Raw genomic sequence first — 25,174 nt, 5'->3', positions numbered from 1 at the left:
TTAGCTTATGTAATAAGGAGTAACTTAGGCTACTTTTATTTTAGAAATTTATTCATTTTATAACTTTACGAACTGAACAATAACTTTTGTGTTGAATTCCACGCGGGTGAAGTCGCGGGCACAGCTAGTAATAATATAAATTATTAATTCTAATATTTTAAAAACTGTTTAGAATAATTTTAATTCATATACAAGTAACCATTAAATATCACCATCAACTAACTTACTGAATAGTGCAAACAAGAGCACGGTCCGCATGATGGTAAGCGAACACCGCAGCTTAAGAACTCCAGCAATAGCAGGAGGGGCCGGCTCTATCACCAGCCCTCTCTAAGAGCTCTGGCTACATTACTCACAAAAGGAATACAACACATCTTGATAGTAGTGTTATTCAACTGTGTATCTTATGTAGTGATGTGCCGCATCGTCAAAAATGGATATCTGCGGATACGGATACGGATATTTAGTGTCAAGATCCGCGGATACGGATACGGATACGGATCTTTATTTACTTACTCCATTGGTGTCGGTGCGTGGCCTTGAAACGATGGTTGACATCACGCCCGCCACAACGACGGGCAGGACTAAGATTGCCAGATCGAAAGACCCTATTATCGGAAGAAAAAAACAATTTTTAGGGATATTGGGTCTTTCATCATTACAGCCCATACAGTCCACTGCTGGACATAGGCCTCCACAAGTTTACGTCAAAAATAACGTGAACTCATGTGTTTTGCCCATAGTCACCACGCTGGGCAGGCGGGTTGGTGACCGCAGTACTGGCTTTGTCGCACCAAAGACGCTGCTGCCCGTCTTCGGCCTGTGTATTTCAAAGCCAGCAGTTGGATGGTTATCCCGCCATCGGTCGGCTTCTTATGTCCCAAGAAGGTTATGGAACCTTGTTATCCCTTAGTCGCCTCTTACGACACCCACGGGAAGAGAGGGGGTGGCTAAATTCTTTAGTGCCGTAGCCACACAGCACTGGGTCTTTGGCCGGGAGAAAAAAAAAAATTAAATTAAAGTTAATACATATATTTTTAAAACAACAACATTTAACGTTATTATTATATCGTCCGCTGCCGATACTAATGTCTATATAAATAAACACTAACAAAAAAATAAATAGAAAATGGCTTTCTCATTACTTATGTTGTCGTATTATCAATAATAATCAACGAAATTGAATAAAGTAATTTATTTTATAACTTTCCACATGTAATTTCTGTTATTTTTCACAGATTTTACCATTTCTGTGATTTTTCACTATTTAACTTGTATTCCAAACAATTTACCTCAATGTTGAGTGTAATTATTACCTCTGTTTTTATTAAATCCATAGAATGTTCAGTAAAGTAAATACTCTTCCACAATAAGCATTGCTTACTGGAATAATCAGCACTAAACACAATTTTTTAAAATAGTTTTTTACCTTATTGCAACCTACTAATAAAATAGGCCCATATTTTGTCACTGGACATATTCATTTTTCCTTCTGAAATGTGATTTAAATTAAATGTTTCTTTTAAAAAACCAATGAAAATCATACAATTCATCATTATTGATGTCATTAGAAATGTTCAAATTTTCTACTAGATCCAAGAGCTCATTCCATGAGAACAAAGTTGCCTTTTTAACTGACTTCCAAAAAAGGAGGAGGTTCTCAATTCGACTGTATTTTTTTTTTATGTATGTTACATCAGAACTTTTGACCGGGTAGACCGATTTCGACAAATTTTGTTTTAATCGAAAGGTGGTGTGTGCCAATTGGTCCCATTTAAATTTATTTGAGATCTAACCACTACTTATCGAGTTATATCTAATAATGCGTTTTTACTTGACGCTTTTTTCGTCGACCTACTTTGTATTATACCGCATAACTTTCTACTGGATGTACCGATTTTGATAATTCTTTTTTTGTTGGAAAGGAGATATCCCAAATTTAGTACGATGATAAGGAAACCAGGATCTGATGATAGGATTCCAGAGAAATCGAGGGAAACTCTTGAAAATCCGCAATAACTTTTTACTGGGTGTACCGATTTTGATAATATTTAATTTAATCGAAAGCTGATGTTTGTCATGTGGTCACATATAAATTTTATCGAGATCTGATAACGACTTTTTGAGTAATCTTTGATAACGCGTAGTAACTTGACTATTTTTTCGTCGATCTACACTGTTAAAAATTTCTTTGGTAAACTTACTAAAAATGTGTGGGAAGTTTTAACGCAAAACAATTTAGTAAATTTACTTAACAGAATGCTTCAACTCAATTTGAGAAAATTACAAAATGTTTTTGGAAATTTACCAAGCAGTTCCAGAAGATTTAAATAGTAATTTTATCATACAGTTTTGTAATTTTACTCAAGAATGTATCATGAAAATGCTTAGTAAATTTACTATGCTGTTTTGTAACTATACTACTTAATTCACTTGAATTGAGTTTGATAAAATTGCAAAATATTTTTGGAGATTTACCAAGCGGTTACAGAAAATTTGATTAGTAATTTTACTATACAGTTTTGTAATTTTATTCAATAATTGATCATAAAAATGTTTAGTAAATTTACTACGCAGTTTCGTAACTACACCAACCAATTCATTTGAATTGGGTTTGATAAAATTACAAAATATTTTTGGAAATTTGCCAAGCAGTTACAGAAAATTTGATTAGTAATTTTACTATACAATTTTGTAATTTTAATCAATAATTGATCATAAAAATGTTTAGTAAATTTACTACGCAGTTTCGTAACTATACCAACCAATTCATTTGAATTGGGTTTGATAAAATTACAAAATATTTTCGGAAATTTACCAAGCAGTTACAGAAAATTTGATTGGTAATTTTACTATACAGTTTTGTAATTTTAATCAATAATTGATCATAAAAATGTTTAGTAAATTTACTATGTAGCTTTCTTATTGTACTGTACAATTGATTTCAATTGAGATTTTTAAAACTAGAGACATCTGATGTTATTTTACCAACTTATTATTGTTGCTGTTATTTTATTTTTGATACTTCCTAATATCCTGGAAGTCGTTAATTTAAATAATTTAAACGTTAAAAATATAGGACTTAATTGATTAATTTAAAATTAAAATATAAATAAAAATTATTACATATTGTTTACGTTAATAAAACCATTTATTGAGGAAATAAAATAGTAATACTAATAGCAGCATAAAATAATATTGATACTTTACAAAGTATCATAAACAATTTACGCCAAAATGACAAAAAGAGGTTTACATGCGTACACACACACATCCACACAGACATACAGACACCCTCGTAAAAATAGTCAGGGAAGCTTTCTAGGGCCTTTAAACGTCGAGATATGATGAAAACTCGACTTTCGAAAAACGGGGTAAAACCAATAACTTCCCGATTTTTAAAAAAATTTTAAATTTTTTTAGAGGGAAGTTAAAAATGCTTTATTAATCATAACTTTACTATATATAATTTTCAAATCAAAATTTTACATATAAATATGATATAAAAATATTGATAAATTTTTAATAATTTCAATAATATGTAAATAAACATTTTTTTTTTGTAATCTTTCAAGAAACTATGGTAAACCGAAATACTAACAATTTTGGTTCATCTAAAAAAGTAGTTACCCTATTATACTGTTAATTATACAAAACACTGTATAATTTTACAGTCAAAATAATAAAATTAATGAGAAGATTATTGAATTTCCAATGAATTCATTAGAATTCGAATTTAACTATTGTTTCACAATCTTACTAGACCACAGATTAAATTAAAATACGCACAATGTTTGTAAATTTACGAAGCTTGGAAACGAAAGTCGACAGCGTGTTTAGTAAAATTAAACAAGGCTAAAGAAAAATAGTATTTTTTAGTAATTTTACAATACATTGTGTAATTTTACAATAAGAATAGTAAAAATACCAAAAAATTTTTTTGAATTTTCAATAATTCCATTGTAGTTTCAATTACAATATTGTTTTGTAAATTTACAACAAAAGTAGGAATTCAAAACACAAATAATGTTCGTAAATTTAAGGTGCTTGGTATCGAAAATTGATAACCTGTTTAGTAAAATTACACATGGCTACAGACAAGTAGTATTTTTTAGTAATTTTACAATACATTGTGTAATTTTACAATAAGAATAGTAAAAATACCAAAATTTTTTTTTGAATTTTCAATACTTTGATTGTAGTTTAAATTACAATATTGTTTTGTAAATTTACAACAAAATTAGTAATTCAAAACACAAACAATGTTAGTAAATTTAAGGAGCTTGGTATCGAAAATTGATAACCTGTTTAGTAAAATTATACATGGCAACAGACAAATAGTATTTTTTAGTAATTTTACAATGTATTGTGTAATTTTACAGTTCAAATTGTAAAAATAATAACAAAATTTGTAAATTTCTAAACACTTCACAGTAATTCGAATTATAAAATATTTGGTAATTTTACAAAAAAATATAGTATCTCAAATTACTAAAAATTTTGGTAAATCTTCAAAGTTTGTTATTAAAATTTAATAAACTGTTCCGTGAAATTACAATACAAGTAAGATTTATACTCTAAGATTGTAAAATTAAAGCGCATCTTAGCAAATTTTCTCATATGTCTTGGAAAATTACTCAAAATGTGTTATAATTTGAATTCATACACACTGATTAGTAATTTAGCCATCTCATGTTGAGTAAAAAAATGATAATTTTACAAAAAATTTTTACAGTGTACGTTGTATGTAACACGTGGTTCAATAAGTCCCGAGACTAAGTACTAAAAAAAGGTCTTTTTTATAAAATTAATTTTTATTCATCAACATAGTCTCCTCCAAGAGCGATACAGTCCCTCCAACGCTTTTCTAACTTTTCTATCCCATGTGTGTAGAACGATTTGTCTTTGGCTTCAAAATAGGCCTCCGTTGCAGCGATAACTTCACTATTTGAGTCAAATTTCTTACCCTGAAGCATTTTTTTGAGGTCTGCAAACAGCCAGTAATCGCTGGGGGCCAAGTCTGGCGAATAATAGGGGATGAGGAAGCAATTCGAAGCCCAATTCGTTAATTTTGGCCATCGTTCTCACGGACTTGTGACAAGGCGCGTTGTCCTGGTGAAACACCACTTTCTTTTTGTTCATGTGAGGCCGTTTATCCGCAATTTCGTACTCCAATCGCTCCAATAAGCACATGTAATAGTCACTATTTATATTTTGCCCCTTTTCAAGGTAGTCGATGAAAAGTATTCCATGCGCATCCCAAAATATAGACGCCATAACCTTACCGGCCGATTTCTGAGTCTTTGGACGCTTCGGGCGGCTTTCACCAGCCGCTATCCACTCCGCTGCCTGCCGATTGGATTCCGGAGTGAAATGGTATATCCAGGTTTCATCCATTGTTACATACCGACGTAAAAAATCCTTTTTATTATGATTCATCAGCGCCAAACATCGCTCTGAATCATTGATACGTTGTTCCTTTTGATTAGTTGTAAGCAAACGCGGCACCCACTTAGAAAAAAGCTTTTTCATGGCCATATTTTTATGTAAAATAGTGAAAACACTACCAGCTGAAATCTTCACTATCTCGGCTATCTCTCGCACTTTTACCTTCCGATCTTCCAATACAATTTTGAGGACTTGGTTAATATTTTGTTGAGTCACTGCTTCATTTGGACGACCTGAGCGTTCCCCATCATTGGTGTCCATGCGACCGCGTTTGAAGTCGGCATACCACCGACAAATGGTTGCTTTAGAGGGAACTGATCCTACATAACATTTTATAAGCCATTGCTGTGCTTCAACGGTATTTTTTCCCATTAAAAAACAACGTTTTATCAACACGCGAAACTCGTTTTTTTCCATTGTATCGAAATTACAACCGTAGCGTCACTTAAATGTTTCAAAATCAATAATTTTATTGTTCCATTTTTAAAAATTTGACACATATTCTTGTATTGATAGCCAGTACTTTTTAAAAATCAAAAGAGTTTTTAATATATGCGCCATTTCCAGGTTAGTCTCGGGACTTATTGAACGATCTAGTATGTACTTGTCGATGTAATTGAAGTCGGTTTTTTTTTTCGTTTGTTTTAGTGAAAATTGGGAGTCTTTTATAGAAGGAGTTCTCTCTGAAATAAAATCCTTCTTCTAAATACTTAATAGCTCGTTTGAAAAACTACTCTACTTCTTTATAAAATTGTTCCTTTTCAGCATCGGATACTCTAATTGATATGGATCTGTTTATACTGCTATAGAATTTATCTTGCAATCAGCCTTTGAGTTGGCTAGTAGCTTTCTCATTACAGCATCTTTTTTTATACTTATCGACAGTTGCAACACCAGAAGCATCGCAAGCGCGTTCCTAACCCTACCCTTAACCCTCAGGACACCTTACTCGCCACAAAAACACAAAGCTGCTAGAAATCAGTATTATTTAGCTGTGATCAGTATTATTAAGTTCGAAGTACCTCCTACTACTAGTATGCCGTGTGGTGTCGGACGAGTAGAATAACACAACCCCCTTTCTTCCCGTGGGGGTCGGAAAAGGCGACCGAGGCATAAAACGGGCTCAAAACCATCTGGGTCCTGGAGAAGAAAAACTTCATTTGCAACCCGGAAAGGGGTCTCCGTCAAGCATTCGTGGCATAGCTCAAAAAAGAGAAACACTCCTGCAGCCGAACTGACTCCACATGTATCGACTCGTCGTTCCTGTGGGCCTAGTCAGTGAGGCCGAGAAGGTGGCGCAGAGCTTAGGCAACTCTGCGTTTTCCTAGAGTGTCCTAGGCGACACAGTGTCTGTCTGACACTGTCTAAATCGTCTGCAATAGATGGACTAAGGCCAAGCTCCAAATTTTGAGTAGGATATTTCCTACTGTGCTCTACATTAGTTGCATAACAACATGCCAATGCTGCCGGAGCGCCGAGTGGCAACGTTTCGTTTGACGAAAATTCCGAACTTTGATGATGATTGTTTTGAATGATTATTGTTTTCTAAACTGAAGTTGTCTTTCGTGAATTTTTTTTCTTTGTCGGGAGTCAGGAAGGTATACAAAAATTCTGGAGAATCCCGCCAAATCCCGACTATCAGGCAACCTTAGGTAGTATTGCGTACGTATTACTTTTGTTTAGCAACCAGGTCCAGGAGACGTCGGGCGTCTAAAAAACATAATAAACTGCGATAAAATCCAAAAGAATTCTTTCAAAAAAAAGTTATTTGTAAGGATATATGTTTGCAATAAAATGTGCCAAATATTTGTTAATTATACTACTTAATCACACAATCTAAGTTATTATGCAGCATTTTATCCTGTCAATAAAATATGAAAATTAATAAAAGATCCGTATAAGATCCGCGAGAAAAGTGGCGGATACGGATACCGAGCTTGAAAGGTTTCTTCGTAAAGTATTTTCTTTCCACCGAACTTTTTTTAAGCTTATGCTTTTTCCTTTAACGCTCTTATAATATATATATATATATATATATATATATATATATATATATATATATTTATGCCTAGGTTTAATCTGCGTAAGTTTTTTTAGTTGTTTTGTCTAATTCTTTGTTATGTCCTTTTCATTTTATCTGGAAGAGATCGCTCTTTTAGCGACCTGAAATGGCTTTCCGACCGGCTTTTGTACATGTTTATATTTTCCTTTCAGTGTAAAATTTTTCTCTGTTAATTTACAATAAAGAGTATTTGTACTCGTATTTGTACTATAAGGACTTAAGTCTTTATAAGTGTGTTGGTGTGCCGCCGCTTCTTTTTATAAAATACAATGTTTTAGATGAAATATATTTGTGGGAAGACAAATAAGTACCTACTTAAAAACGATCGTTTCTTTAAACATTTTATTGAAGTAATTTTGTATAACAGCGTTGGCCGCGATGCCGCGCTGCTACATGGTGAAGAAAGGCATCCAACGACACGATGGCCCGCCCCTCTGCAGTCCTACAGAGGCCAGCGTGGCTCCGCCTTGCTACAGCCCGGCCGAAGACACAGCCGTCACAGGTAATTTAGTCACATTTTAATTTATTTATCTATACTAAGTTGATTAAAAAAAAGTGTTCTCATTGAGAATTGTAAGTAGCATGCAAACGGATTTTGAGCCTTCAAAACGTTCACATAAAGATGAAAAACCAAGAACGCAGTTTATAAGCCGGTTTTTATAAATAATTACAATGATTAAATATATTTGTACTCAATTACTTAAATATTGTTGGGTAGACTTTACGTCAAAATTACTGATCATTTTTTTATTATTTACGTCGAATAAAGATTGTTAAAGGTTCTAAAAAAATATATAATAGTTTACTCAAAATATTAATTCTAAGCAGATAAGTCGCGGGTAAAAACTGATTCACTTCACTTCAGCCTATCGCAGTCCACTGCTGGACATAGGCTTCCCCAAGTACGTGTCAAAAATGACGTGAACTCATGTGTGTTGCCCATAGTCACTACGCTGGGCAGGCGTGTTGGTGACCACAGGGCTGGCTTTGTCGTACCGAAAACGCTGCTGCCCGTCTTCTGCCTGTGTATTTCAAAGCCAGCAGTTGGATGGTTATCCCGCCATCGGTCGGGTTTTTAAGTTCCAAGGTGGTCGTGGAACTGTGTTATCCCTTAGTCGCCTCTTACGACACCCACGGGAAGAGTGGGGTGGCTATGTTCTTTAATGCCTTAGCCACATAGCACACACTACAGAAACTTAAGGTTGAGTTATGTTTTTAGACGAGTCTAGATTCTGTTTATACAAGCACGACGGGAGAAAAAGAGTGTACAGAAGACCGGGAGCGCTATAACCAAGCCTGTATATAAGAAAAGGATATATTACTGAAATTCTGAATGACTACGTTGGTCCATTAGTAATGGACACGGGCGAGAATGCAGTTTTTATGCAAGACAATACTCGCACACAGCTCAGATAGTGTTTACCTATTTTTAAGAAGCCAGTATCAGACATATGGAGTGACCAGCACGCAGCCCTGACTTAAACCCCATTGAGCATGTATGGCTTAACTAGTTGTGACAACACTTCTTTCTATGTCTGCATATAGCTGTAGTGAATTTATTTCATAACCGAAAATGAACATTTAGAGGGCGGACAGGAGTGATACTTTACTCGAAAAAAAAAAATTAAGAACTCAAATTACTACGTAAATAAATTAGTACCTACTAAGTTTAAGTGCTTAAAAACTCGTGGACGAACGGAAACAACGGAATGTATATTATTTGTTCATTGTTGATTGCACCATCCCAAAAATTACAGAATGATGTGAATTCACACTGCCTTGTTTGCATATCGTGAAGTAAAAATCCAATTGAGTTTTCTCTTCCCATATTTTAACACTACTATCAATAAAGGAGCGGGCAAAATAAATTTATTATTTTATATATTTAAAAAAATATTTTAAATGTCGAGTATTGTGATAAATATTTTAATTAACTGAGAAACATGATCAATATTTGAATAATAAACCTATAAAATCGCTCTTTTAGCGATAAAACTGCCTTTTGTACATGTCTATATTTTCTTTCTTTTTATGTAAATTTTTTTCTCTGATAGTCTACAATAAAGAGTATTTGTATTGTAAAATGTGAAATGATTTAAACAAAAAAAGTAAAAAAAAGTGCGTGCGTACAAAGTATACATGTCAGAAGTGATACTTCTTTGCCAAACTAATTTTTAAGTCTCGTTTATAATTATACAAATCTAAAGCTTTAGGTTTCCGTTCCAGGACCATCGACAAAAACGTTGCCGTTTCATTAAAACGTTGCCGTTTCATTAAAACGTTGCCGTTTCATCCATAAAAATTTTGTCATCAAGCGCCTAAAGAAGTTTCACTTCAAAAATCGATCAAAAATATATATATAATAATAATAAGCGCTTATTTCAGACGTGAACATCCATAGTGTAATATATACCTACTGATCTACAAAACCTTGCGTTTTGTTGTGAATCCTTGGATCCATAGGTACTAAATTTGTCGTAACTTATATTGATAAGACATCGCGTTTCTTCAGCCTTCACCTTTGATAACCACAATAGATACTAAAAATGTTCATAGCCTATGAATTACTTTCGCCCCTAAAATGACAATATGAAAAAAATATCCCAAAGTAGGTGGCTACATAAAACATCGTCACTAAAGAAAGATATTCTTATAATCATAAGTTTTGTGAAAATAAAGTAAAATAGATAGCGTAAACGTTTAACAGGTGCACAGTATTACGGAACTCTTCGAGTGCGACGCAAAAAACCACACTTGGGAGGTTTCTTCAGGCCTTCTATATCATGTATAAGCCGCATTTTGTTACTTATTAAATAGTAACAAAATGCGATTTAAACACATCTTTTATCATTATCTATTATGGATATAAATAATTTAACGTTTTAATCAAATTTTCAATCGCGTGCACCTTGAACTAGTATCCGTAGTTTGATCAATACATATATCACTGAACTTAAATTGCTCATTAAAATTTTTTATAGAATCGTCAAGCATTAAACATTTTTTATCCCTATTTGCCTTCTTACATTGACAGGCTATTTCTTTTTTTTTTCTAAATGCCACTTTAGTGTAACAGTTTTCTGTACGTAAATACAAGCTCATATGAAGATGAATACAGGTAAGGACAAAAAGATTAATAATTAATATTGTCTGGCGCTTCTTATTGTTGCGGACCCCATAAGCATATTGGAACGAAGTTCCTTACGGCAGGCTTGAGAATTGGCTGGGCGACCGAACTGAAAAAAATGTGATACTAAAACCGTAAGAAAAATATATAACGGAAGTGACGTAATATCAGTCATATATATACTGACTGTATAATATTACGTTTGTAAAACTAAAATATAACTAGTAAACTTTTTAAAATTATTTATGTAATTTTATACTGTCGACAAAAATAAATAAAGACATATGTTTTTTTATATCACTTAATAGTTTGAATTATTATTATTATTTCTTTTATTCAATATATTTTCTTATGATTACATTTTTAAATATATTTACAAAAAAGACAAATAAAAATATAATAATTTTGTTGATTGGTTTTTATTAAGTACGTAAAAGTATTTAGGAAATTGAGTATTTTAGAAAATAATACATACCGTATAATAAAATAAATCATTCCAATCCATTCTTATACAAGTGCTAAAGGTTTCTGCTATTTTTAACAACTTGTATAAGTCTGGTAGTTTCGATGCGAAAAGCTTCAAATCATCCATATAAAGTAGGTGAGATATTGCTTTGTTTCCTCTACGGAGGTGAAAGCCCAACCTTGAATCCTCTAATAAGGTGCTTAAAGAATTCAAGGCTAGACAAAACCACAATGGACTCAAACTATCGCCTTGAAAAATACCCCGCATAATCCTTATCGGTTCAGTTGATCCAGAAACATCGACCGCACCCAGATGACAAAAAAAAGTGTTTCACTGTCTCATGCACGTACTCAGAAAAGAGCACAAAGCAGCATCCATTTTGTATAGCTCCATTACTTTCAAAAGCCATGAATGAGGCACTGAATCATACGCTTTCTTGTAGTCAATCCAAGCGGTAGCCAGATTTTTCCAGTTTCGACGTACCTGTTGGCATATGGTCATGTCTATGAGGAGAAGTGCCTTGATACCGTGACTACCAGACTTACATCCGTTCGGAGTCGTAGCCAAAATATTATTTGTAGTAATTAATATGTTTTGTAATTTTTGCGACGAGAACAGCTGCACGACGGTGGGTAAGCAAGTTATAGGAAGGTAGTTTTTAGGATTAGCGGTACGTCCCGATTTGTATAACAGGAATGTGGTGCCAGTCGTCATAAATTTTGGTAATGAATTAGTAGAAATTGCATCTTGAAATTGTGATGCCAGGATGAGATGCGAACTATGAAACCATTTAAGCCAAAAGTTATGCAATCCGTCCAGTCCAGGACATTTCCAATTCGACGTTGAACGGGTTGCATAACTTATATCTTCTGAATTTATTTTTATTTGTTTTATTTGTGGAAGTGAGCTGCATCTCCTCCTGACAACATCCATCCAATCACTCTCAATGTGGTCAATGGGGTTCGACCAAATACTTCGCCAAAAATTATTTATCGATTCTCGGGTCGGTATATATATATAATATCTATCACCGTTGACCACATTAGCAGTGCAAAGTTTCCAATTCCTGTATACCTTTCGTTGGTCGCTTTGAAATATGCTATTTTGATGATATCGATCCCTGCGTTTTTTATACCTCTTATGCGTTTTGCCCATGCACAGAGTTTTTGCGTCGGAAAATCTATGTGATCTGAGACTGATGTTATGTACTCGTTGGATCTTATATTTGTACCCGCAAAAGCTTGGTGTACAAACCACATGATTTTTTAACGCCTGTTACCTGTTGTTAATTTGGCTATTAGTTTTCTGGTTAAATTTATTCGTTTTTCAATTCTGGCCTACCAAGCTGGAGCCGTTTGGGATGGTAAAGTAATTTTATTTGATGTAAACTTCACATCAGCTACACTACAAACAGCTGCAGCTCCACAGTACAGAAGTGAGTGAGTATCGGATAAATTTTGAGTACTATCTAAATATTCTTGTAAAATTTTATCCATAACACCTACTAAGGCCAAATTACGTCTGTGAATACGCAAACGAGGTAGCTGTGGCCTAATATTTGGTGGCAAGGATCTATATTTCAAGATAGCATCCTCCAAAGCTCTCCTCATAGGCTCATTATCCTGTTCATTTACCGACAAATCAACACTGTTAAGAGATATATGATTTAAACTTAAATTTATTATCTCTCTTTGCTCTTTTTGTGATGTTTGTATAGCACAAATGTGACTAACAGTATCAAGTTGTGGTAAATTTGTACGCAGCCGCTCAAGTACTGATTCATCCAGGAGGTGACAACGCTTAATGGCTCGTACTTGATCCGATAGTCGTTGTGCAGTTACGGTGACGGTTGCTACAAGCGCCTGAAACAGAGACAACATCGTTGAACGATACGCAGTGAGGTTAATTCCACCACCTGTCGCCTCATGGTACGCTCGCATGACACTCTCATTCCTTTTTTGAGTCCATCTCATGCGGCGCACAGCACCACCGGCAGCGGGATTTCTTGTGGGAGCGTGTTGTCCCTGAATCTCCAAGCAAGCTGGTGGCGGGCGTATGACTTGTCGACGGTTAGATGGTCACGTAGATGAGTCAGCATCGTCAGCATCCGATTCCGCGGTAGACGGCGGTGTTTGATATTCGTCGTCTGTCGTTGACGACTGTTTTTCGGAGCTCGGTGGAACCTTATTATTATTATTTTCTTTGATTTATTTCATTTTACAGTATTTGTTATTTTCTAAAATACTAAATTTCCTAAATACTTTTATGTACTTAATTAAAAACCAATAAACAAAATTAAAAAAAAAAAAAATAAAGAATTAGGAAATACATATAAAATTCAACATTTTTTTTCAAATTGTGTTGCTTCTATACGAACCGAAGGAACTTCGTTCCTACCCGGTGTCCCATGACACCACATAATTTTATTTTCAACTAGCTGATACCTGCTCAGGATTAGTAAGTACTCCTAGTAGCTTATTATCTTCTCAGTATTTATCTTTATACCAAAATTCATCAAAATTGGTTCTGCGACATAAAAATCAATTTGATACTACCAAATATGCATTAGAAATATATTATCAACTAGCTGACCCGGCGAACTTCGTATCGCCTAACAGTGACTTTTAAGTATTATCACAAACCTTTTGTATGGGAGTATAGAAAAGTGTTGTTTTTAGACTTTTTCAGGAAATTTAAATTTTTTTTTTAGAATTTTTCTCTCCGTAAGAACCATCCTCGTACTTCAAGGAACATTTAAAAAAAAGAATTAGCGAAATCGGTCCAACGGTTCTCGAGTTTTGCGCTTAGCAACACATTCAGCGACTCATTTTTATATTATAGATTATCAAAAACATTTATCTTTTACATTATATACGGTGTAAACTCTATAGTTTTTACAGCGTACGCCAAAATAGCTCGCAGATGGCAATTTTTTTTCCGACTTACTTAACAATTATCGTTATATTTTGGACAATTCATACACTATCTTTAAAAATCATAGCCTATGTGTTATTCTAATGTATAAGCTATAATATTGTTAGCTTTCATTAAAATCCATTCGGTAGTTTTTACGTGAAAGAGGAACAAACCTTCATACATCCATACATACAAACTTTCGCGTTTATAATATTAGTAGGATTATATTATAGGATCTAATCATCAACGATCCCTAAGCTACTTGATATCCCTTTAGTGGTCTTCACACGCTTGCAAGTGTTGTTATAATTTTACAAGAAATACACACAATAAAAATTGGAAATACTTGCTGAAAGAGTAGAAACTTTTAGTTTATTATAAAGCACATTAAAATAACGTCATGTTAGGGTAAGTAACGCCTATCAAAAACACGGATTTTAATAGTAAAATACTAACGAATACACTTTAAAATAATTATTTGATTTTTATTGACATGAATACATATAGGTTTTTTGTGTAAAGAACATATATGTCCGGGATAACTTAAAAATTAAACATAAAGTGACTAAAGTGAAAATCAAAGTATGCATTGCAAAGCAAGCAAAACATCTATTAGTGTTTTGAGACGGTACTGGTTGATTTATATTGCACACATACACATAATACTATATTCGATTTTAGAGAGTTGGGATTGAATGTCACCCTTTCAATTCCGCCCAGGGCGAGGAGGGTCAGCGGGCGGCCGGGAGTTGCCACAAACCTCGTGGTTTAAATCAAAGCGAACAAAATAGAATGACATTTCGAGAATCGTTATATCATTATTTGTTGTACATGTAGTTTTCCGGAATATCAGTTCAGATAAATTCTGAGAACTTTGATAACTAAATAAAAAAACGATTCATTTATAAACTAACCAAACTCTGTTAAAAAAAGAGATGAGCTATGCTATAGGTCGAAGTAACCTGCCATATTTGATAAAAGCATGGCTGTCTATTTGCTGTGCAGCAGTGTTGAGAATTAAACTCAACTTATTTATTTCTATACTGACATCGCTCTGTAATGGTGAGTGCAGCGTCTGGGCCCGTCTTCGGAAGAAGCACAGATGTATAACAAAATACTTTCAACAATAAAAGGTTTACACTCACAACGCATTTAAATTACAACTTGTTAAATATCTAATTGCTTGTAATCATATATATATATATATATATATATATATATATATATCTAATATATAAAATTCTCGTGTCGCGGTGTCTGTAGTTAAACTCCTCCGAAACGGCTTGACCGATTCTCATGAATTTTTGTGTGCATATTGGGTAGGTTTGAGAATCGAACATCTTTTTTTCATCCCCCTAAATGTTAAGGGTAGTCCACCTCAATTTTTTTTAATTTTTAGATAAATTATTATTTTTTTTTATGATACAACATTAAAAAATACATACAACCCTAAATTTTCAACCTTCTAAGATAAACCCTTATTTTTAAATAGCGTTTAGCGGCAAGACAACGTTTGCTGAGTCAGCTACTCGTAGTAATCTATAATAATTAATAATCAGCCTCGTTTTTTTGAATGAATGTGTTAAGTGGTTCATACTGTAATGCGATGTTTGTAATAATATTCGTTTTTTTGTAATTGTTGTATTTGGCTACAACTGGGTCTTATTGTAGGCAGACTGACGAGTGTAAATGTCTCTTTATCAACTGTGAAATATATTGTTTTCAAGTATTATTTTGTTCACTTTGCGTATCTTATTTACGAGGAAGATCGGTCTTTGAACTGGGGTAATTATATAATTCTTTTGGAATATTTCTAGTTTTTGCAAAAATAACATGGTTATCGACATTCTCAGCAAAAAACATTCCAGGACCAATATCGCTCTCCAGCTATGTCAAACTCTAGGTGTATTTATGCCACGCAGATATATGATATATACCGGACCTATTTGTAAATATTTAGTTCTTAAGTTGTGAATTATAAATATGCATAATGTTGTAAAATCTCGAAATAAATGCATAATTAAGGTTACAATATAATTAGCCGTGTTATTAGTACAATAGCGATGTTTTCTTCAGAACGCCCATTTAATCGACGTATTGGTGTAATGGCATGATTTAAACTCCGAATTTTAGAGAAGGTGAAATGAAGTTTTTTATAAATTCTGCGACACCTTTAGCTTGCTGAGATGGACGATTATGTGCACCGTAAAAATTGCGGAGTCGTCTATTATTTTTCGAATTGATAACTGAGTTTCAAAGCTTTACTTTGCTTAAAACATCTTTATATTCAACTTCGCACTATTTTTAGACATGTGGGCGTATGTACATCGCGGTTGAGATATTAGTAATATTAAGCTATAAATTTAAATAACAGTCGCTAAAAAAGAATATATGAACGCGAAACTTCATATTGAATGTAAACATCAAACGCCCTAACAACTTTGAAATAAATATACAGGAATTCACTGACTAAAAATAAAACACCACTTAAAGGAATCTAAACTCTCAAAGGAACTTTGAGATAATTATTTAACGATGCTTTAACGATGTACAAGTTATACCTTTACCGATGACTGATCAAATAATTATTTTTGAAATATTAGAGTTTCGAAGAAGCGTGGTATCTAACATTGTGCTATAAGAATGACTTATAATTTAAATTGATTATGGTTGAATTTCGACCGCTGAGCGACCACTTTTATTAGTATAAACTGTTAAGATGTACGAAGTTGCGTATGTTAGGTTCTTAGGCTTAAAAAGAGTAGGTATTAGAGTTCTACTACCCTTAAGATTTAGGGGGATGATATGAGAATCGGTCAAGCCGTTTGGAGGAGTTTAACTACAAACACCGCGACACGAGACGCCACACCTATTTTTTTTTAATTTTTAGATAAATTATTTATTCTTTATTTTATTATGATTTGGCGTTTAAAAACACATACAACTCTAAATTTTCACCCTTCTACCACCAACCCCTATTTTAAATAGCGTTTAGCGGCAAGACAACGTTTGCCGAGTCAGCTAGTGTATATAATAATAATGATTATTAAATTAAAAGACAGAAAGTACAAAAACATTGGTATTCACAAGTCACAGGGAAGTAATGAGTGTAGTGAATAAGTAAATTTTAGTAAAATTCAAAGAAATCATGATAAAGCATAGTTCTCGCAAGGCCAGCAGGTGCTCAGACCAGTGTCAACGTCTCCAGATAAGTCACCAAATATATGTTTTACTATTTGATCTAAACAGAAAATTCGTTAAGTGTTTTAATGTTGAGGAAAAACTTCTTCTCTGTGAAAAATAGTGTAATATAATTTAATGCGCTTTTTAGAAAATGTTTTTCAAATGCAATCCACATTACACTCAGCCAACGTTACTGTAGACTCGTATTTAAATCTAGTTTTAAAGTTTTTCATAAATATTTTGTAATTTAACATTACTGCATTTAATTATAATCCAACATAATTGCAAACATTTAACCCAAAAAGCTATTTTAAAAATTGTATTAATTAACGAGTGAAATGACAGCGTTTACTAATAAATATGACTATATTAATTAATTTCTTATTAATTAAAATTTATATAATCGAAATGGAATCGAATTCGAAATTCGAATTGAATTTTGGGTCTCTTTAAAAATGTACTCTTTTCTGCAAAAGCATTAACGGTGAGCGGATTTCTGATGTCCATTAGTGAGATGTGCCGTGGATGTTAATTTAAGGGTAACTTTTACGATATAAACATCAAATAGTGATGAATGTGTATATATAGATATAGGCCGTTGAAACTGTTTAAAATGAATTGATTAATTAGGGACAGTAATATGATTATCTTTAAGTCGAACTATAGTGTCCACCATAAAATAAAATTTAAGATGTGATTGTAAAGGAGTAAATTTTTTTAAAAAATGTGTTTAGTAAATATTTTCAAATTCTGGAACAATCTGTTTTTATTATTTTTCATACCTTTTAAATTATTCAAGAACAAAACTGTAATAGTAAAAACAAAGTAAAATTTATTAAGTTTAAATTCTTGTGAGTTGAACTATTGTGCAACGCAGAATTAGTATACCTACTACGAGTAGGTGATGTGTTAATAGTTAAGTTACAGACTAAATAATCCTAGCTCCAAGAGAGGTCCAAATTATCGCTATTGCCAATTTCCTACACAGTGATTTTTATAAAAAAAGTCCAATAAGAAGATAAAAGTGTACACATTAAAATAACACTTTTATTCAGATAAAATAGTTTAATTACTATGCACATTTCTACTGATATTGTTACTGTGCATTTTATTCATTTCAATTTAGTTGAAAAATCTATAAAATTCAGCTTTTCCATTCGTTATAAAAGTGCTTACGGTGAGATAGATTACAAAAAAGAACAATTTCACAATACCAGTTCCATCTAAAAGTATCTATAAAAGTAAATTCAAATAATGTCAGTGTCATTGTTTTACGCTTTTTAACCAATACTTAGCTTAAAATCCATTCGCAAACGTCTTTATGTTTGAAGTAAAATTTCTTTAGGTGCATGAGTGTAAAATTTTTACGGATGAAACGGCAACGTTTGATGAAACGGCAACGTTTTTGTCGATGACGCTGGAACGGAAATCTAAAGCTTTAGATTTGTATAAATATAAACGAGACTTGAAAATTAGTTTGCCAAAGAAGTATCACTTCTGACATGTGTACTTTGTACGCACGCACTTTTTTTAAATTTTCATTTTTTTCACTGTTTTATTTAAAAACAATATAATGTTTTTTATGTTGTGTTTAGCCATTTACCTTCTGTATTTAAGACTTACGCATAACGCATTCAGCCTGTAACATCCCACTGCTGGGCATAGGCCTCTTTCTCCATGCAGGAGAAGGGTTGGAGCTTAATTAAGAGCCAAGCTGCTCCACTGCGGGTTGGCATTTAAGACTTATAACTGACATTTCAAAATACGTTATAATATAATTCAGAAGTTTTCGTATAATATCTCTTTAGAAACCTAGACCTAGAACTGACAAAAGATTAAAAAGGGTTCTCTTATTTCCTCTAAATTATGATTCCAAAATAGGTCGAAGAAACAATAAACTATAAAATGGTACAATTCTCAAAAATCACACAGAATAGCACTAAATAAGAGGAAAAAATAGCTCTCATGACAGCTCTGCGTCATTAACTACAGATATTTTGGTAATAATATACATAAGTAGGTTATTGTATACATATCAAAATGTAAGTAAAAGTAGGAATAATATATGCATCATGCTTATTTTGTTCCGTTCAGTATATTCCTGAGACACGGGTTCGAATTAAGTTCGATAGAGTTAAGTAGAAAATGAAGTATATTGGAAAAGTCTTAGAAGAATGATAAACTGCGAAATCGAGAACCGCAAAATCACGAACCGGGTCGAACCGTGCTTTGGTAAAGCAGCATTTGCGAAATTAAGATCTTTTACCTGAAGATAGTTCTTTGAACAGCTCACTTGCTAGTGTGACTTATAATCGAAAAATTAAGCTTTTTGTAGTAAAATTTCTTTACGCACGCTTGACTTAGTGAGTAAGCTAGTAAATCGTGATGAGAGCGTTGCGAAAAATGTGATCGGCTGAGGCGAACGGAAGTTGAGAGGGAGATATCAATTAGATAGAGCTAAAGAAGTTTTACTTCAGTTATATGGTCTAAAGCACATTCATTTTTTAAGAAATAAGGCTCTGTGGGGGGATTGCAGGAGAAACGTAACGAGTAGGGATTGCAATTCGGAAAACTGAATCCGGTAATCTAGGGGATCCGTAATAATTTTGCACTTACCAGATTCAGTGCCAAATTGCCGAAGCCGGGGACTGAGTCCGGTTCGTCATATTATAAAATAATTGTGTTTACAGGCAAACGAAAAAAAACCGACTTCAATTACATCGACAAGCAGTAACAACGTAGGTAAATGAAAAAATAGTCAAGTAAATACGCATTATCAAAGATTACTCCAAAAGTAGTTATCAGATCTCGATAAAATTTAAATGTGACCACAAGATAAACACCCGCTTTCGATAAAATTAAAAATTATCAAAATCGGTACACCTAGTAAAAAGTTATGCGGATTTTCGAGAGTTTCCCTCGATTTCTCTGGGATTCCATCATCAAATCCTGGTTTCTTTATCATGGTACCAAACTAGGGATATCTTCTTTCCAACAAAAAAAAAAAAATATCAAAATCGGCACATCCAGTAATAAGTTATGTGGTATATATAATACAACGTAGGTCGACGAAAAAAGCGTCAAGTAAAAACGCATTATTAGATATAACTCGAAAAGTAGTTGTTAGATCTCAAATAAATTTAAATGATACACACCACCTTTCAATTAAAATTTTTTTTTTCAAATTGGTCGACCCGGTTAAAAGTTCTGATGTAAACAACACATAAAAAAATCAGTCGAATTGAGAAACTCCTGCTTTTTGAAAATCGGTTAAAAATATGCCCTCTATTAAAAGATAGCGTATGGATCTTAAATGTACGAGTTCTTTCTTTCGATCGTTTTCAACCATACCAATTAGCTTTAGATGCGTTACCTACATATGGTAAAGGTATTCTACTGTAATTAAAGCTGAAAAAAAATGAAGTTGCTTGATTTATTTAACGATAATTAAAGAAATTCACATTGTAGTGACTTGCAAACAGATGTGACTTGCAAACAGAAACTATTGGATATCCGAAATAAAAATCTATCCGTAACCTTAACATAAACGAATATAAAAGTTACGGATAATTTCGCAGGGATCTATCGCAGAGGGGATCCGGGGACCGGAAAATTGTAAAAACAGCACAACATTTATTGATTAACAATAAATGTTGTGCTGTTTTTACAATTTTCCGGTTTAATAAAACAAGCCGTGTGCAGCATAAAGGCATAAATTTTGCAACTAAATATTTTTGGGATTCATCAATTATCGTGTAAAAACACAGAGTACTCAAAATTTCTAACGGTAATAAATACAATAATAATTATTAACTCATTGTAGTAAGGAAAGTAAACTACTCATTAAAGTTAAACTTCACTGAGGTAGGGCACAGCAGGGAATATCCTGCTCTGGAGCAGCCCGACTGGGGCAGTACCTCGACCTTACAGAAGATCACAGCTAAATAATACTGTTTCAAGTATTATGTTCATGTGATGAGTGATGGTTAGCAAAGCGCTTGCGATGCTACTGGTGTTGCACGGCTCTATAAGCTATGGTAATCGTTTACGACCAGGTTTTATTCGTACGCATAAAGTAAGTAGTAAGTACTTGGATATTTCCTTTAACACCGAATATCTGTAACCATACGAATATCTGTAACCAATAAGTACCTGCTTATTTACCTATATCTATCCATATCTGTATGATGAACGTCACATCAGTAATATTTCTGAGTCTAACCACGATGCTAATACATTTAATATGCCAAAAAAAAAATACATGCTACTACAACTGAAGAAAATGTTTCAAATATTTGACTAACTCGACAGGTAGCTTGAAACTCTTGAAAAAAATATTAGAGAAGAAAATTAAACATTACTGGAAGAATTAATTATCCACCCAGCTCTTTGGCCCGTCTCCGAATGTCCTAACTCGACGTATACAAAATTAAACTGTTTGTTAGTAAATTAAATTGTTTTTGAATATAGGAACTCGCTTTAATTCGAAGGAAGTTGGAGAAGGCATTCCCACAACTACATATGTAGTTCTAATATAGGTCGATTAATTGATTTTTAGCTTTTAATTTCATATATAATTTGTTTTCAAATTGAGATTCTCGTTCTGGTTCTTTTTAAAATTTGTCTTAAATCATAAAATCATACAATACGTACTGTTTTTTTTTGACGCTTCAATAAAGGTCTACTTATGTTAGAATGGAAAAGAAATGTTTCAAAAGGTAAATAATAAAATGACAAAAATTCGAATCACATTACATCCACATCATAATATTATATAACATATGTTTATCAAATAGAAGATAAAATGCCTCCGGTTTAGCCACTTCACTTTTAATTAAGCACTTTTACACTCAAAACTAACATGCATTTTCCACGAAGTCTTTTAACCGTATAAAAGAAATGTTAAAATAATGTGTTAGTAAAGAAATTTAAGGTCACATAGTAATAACGTTTCAGAAGATGTCGGTCTTATCGCTGTTTAGCGATAAGACCGCCTGTTGTACATTTCTTTCTTGAATTGTTTAATAAATTGTAAACTTCTTTTAATGTGTACAATAAAGAATAAATAATAATAATAATAATAATAATAATAAGATGGTGAAATCCAAGTATGAAGTTTGAAAAAATTAAATACATAGGTATTAATTGCACTTTTGTACTTAGTAAATATTAAATGCAATGAAATAAAATATCTAATTTTGTGTTTAATTTCTAGGACTTTATACTATATTTTAAAAAAAATTGTGGTCTTGCCTCATATTGTACAATTAATTTTTCTTTCTTGATACCTAGGTGATATCACTGTCTTTGCCTTATATTTTCTATATATTATAAAATTGCTTACGTGTTTGTTGCAGAACCGGACGCTGCGGAAAATGAGGAGCCTGCGAAGATACAAATGTCGGAGCGGACAGCGGCAGACACTGAAGCTGCACACGACCTGCTCTCACTCGCCAACAGCTTGCCGTCGCTTCCTCCACCTCCACTGCCGCCACTTGCTCCACCCGCCCCACTGGTCACTGTACTGCAGCCTCCCGAACCACCTATGGTGCCCCTTTATACCTACACAATACAGCCTACGAACATTTTTATCATCACCGAGGAACCTCCCGAGCCTGTCTACCACGTTGTCCCATCGGTTCCACCTATGTCGCAATTCGAATATATGCTTGAACCTCAAGTCAGTTATCTTGCTTATCAACCTTTACAAGAGCCTCAAATTCAATTTGTAGAGCCCGTTCCGGTTCCTGTTATTGAGACTCTACAACCGGTCAACCCAGTTCCCGTGTCCGACCCACCAGCCGTACCCGAGCCCGAACCTGCACCCGAACTGGAGCCTGAACCGGAACTCGAACCTGATTTAATCGAGGTAAACTCACCACCTCAGCAAAAGGATAAAAATGTTAAATATGATTGTGACGAATGTGGTAAGCAGTACGCAACTTCATCAAACTTATCCCGTCACAAGCAAACTCATCGTAGTCTTGATTCACATGCTGCAAAACGTTGTAACGATTGCGGCAAGGCGTACGTGTCCATGCCAGCTCTGGCCATGCACGTCCTGACACACAGAATGGGGCACGTCTGCGGAGTTTGTGGTAAACAGTTTTCACGACCGTGGCTTCTGCGCGGACACTTGCGTTCACATACTGGTGAAAGACCTTACGATTGTCCCGTCTCCGGTTGCGGCAAGGCATTTGCGGATCGCTCAAACTTACGAGCCCATTTGCAAACACATTCAGCAGAAAAAAATTACGAATGCTGTCGCTGTCACAAAACATTCGCTCTCAAGAGTTACCTCACAAAACATTTAGAGACGACGTGCTTGGTCTTCATGAACGATTGAAATGCGCAGAAGTCTGTTAAAATTGCAACGAATAACTTCTCTATGAACTTCTTTACATCTTTATATTGAAACATATAGTATAATAAGTAAGGTTGATCCGGCGGCAAAAATGATAAGCAATAATTGTGTACCTAATATTGATACGGCTCTTATTATAATATGTAAAAACGTACTTTTTTTCTTCAGAGTAGAGAAATCCAGCTTCGACGGATTTAATCATGTCAATTTATGGCAAGAGCCTACAAATGATATTAACGTAATTTATTATACGTAGTAATTTTAAATCGTACGGTAAGTATACGCCACACGCGTGATGCGAGACATTATAGGTAGTAGTTACGGTGATACGTAGAGACTTAATGAAACCGTCGAGCTGTGGTACAAAGAGAGCAATAAACTAATTTGAATAGAAGAAAGTTTTAGGTGCACGAGTAGCGTGCGATGCGTAGTCTGTAGAGAGTAGACTCGTGGGCGGCGCCCGCGCGCTAAAAGGACCAAACTGTTGCCCGGCGCGCTCGGCACCGCGCCTCACATGCACTTGTGTTTTTATTTTATTTGAATTATTATATCGTAATTAAGCGTATGAAAAAAATCACAATACCGCGTTACATACCTATATACAGTAGTTTTTTATTGACAGATATTGATATATGCATTATTATTATTATTTATATTTTTCATCGAAGAACCAACGTCCTTTTAAAGAAAAAAAAAGAAAATAATTGAATTGTATTTTAATTTAACATCAAGTTATAATTTAATTTCTTTAAAAATTATACGCCACTATTTTTATTAGTTATATATAATAATTCGGAAATCAGACTGTTATTTAAACATATTAGAATATCTGTGTGGCTGTGTGCATTTGTGTGTGAGTATGTATAAATAACTAACATGTATATTTAGTATAATTAATACAATAGTCAAATCCAAAGTCGTTAAAGGTAATATTATACATAGATAGAGACTTAGGCATAATAAGATCGAATCGACATATATTAATTGAAATTATCATTACAAAAACCAAAGCTTGACATACATAAGATTCGGTAGTGTAAGTACTAATTTAGATAAACTTATTGATACGTTATAAGAATATCATTGAAAACAACTCTGACGCGATGACGGTAAAGGAAAATGGAAAATGGAAGTTAAGAAAATATTTTTATAGAGACATGCATAGAATTTTCGAAACAGTACTTGTGATGTAATTTCATTTACATAAGCTAGTTACCGTAAGACTTAGATGTATGATTATATTATGTGTATTATTAAGGGTCGTGACAAACTCCAAAAACATTTATTTTTTAATAAATAAAACGACTAAGATACGAATAATATTAGTTGCTTTTTTTATAAAAGTAATAAGCACAGCGTGATAAAGTAGTGAGTAATTGAGTAGCTTACTAAACGTACACTGGTCGTTATTATAGAATTATAAATTACCAAAACGGTTGTAAGTCGATTTTTACATTAAGTAATTTGCCCGCTAATGATATCAGCATACGTTTGTGGTTGTTATTTACAAAACATAGTCAACAAGTATATTAAACGTCAATATTTTAAAACGTCTACGTCTTATTTATACAAAAAAAGTTAAATATTTAATTTAATACTAACATAACC

At 33.4% G+C, this 25,174-nt stretch overlaps 1 protein-coding gene across 1 annotated transcript; it reads left to right on the top strand.

Annotated features, from left to right (window-relative positions):
* The first annotated feature begins 7,888 nt into the window (after positions 1-7,888).
* Positions 7,889-23,548, top strand: LOC123668809 (zinc finger protein SNAI2-like). The gene is made up of 2 exons (XM_045602501.1): positions 7,889-8,012; positions 22,560-23,548. The coding sequence occupies exons 1-2, from the start codon at positions 7,889-7,891 to the stop codon at positions 23,546-23,548; spliced, it is 1,113 nt and encodes a 370-aa protein (XP_045458457.1).
* The last annotated feature ends 1,626 nt before the right edge of the window (positions 23,549-25,174 follow it).

Source organism: Melitaea cinxia, chromosome Z, assembly GCF_905220565.1.
Source record: "Melitaea cinxia chromosome Z, ilMelCinx1.1, whole genome shotgun sequence".
In the NCBI taxonomy this organism is placed as follows: Eukaryota; Metazoa; Arthropoda; class Insecta; order Lepidoptera; family Nymphalidae; genus Melitaea; species Melitaea cinxia.
The sequence above is the reverse complement of the archived record's forward strand: the minus strand, read 5'-3'. Positions and strand labels throughout refer to the sequence as shown.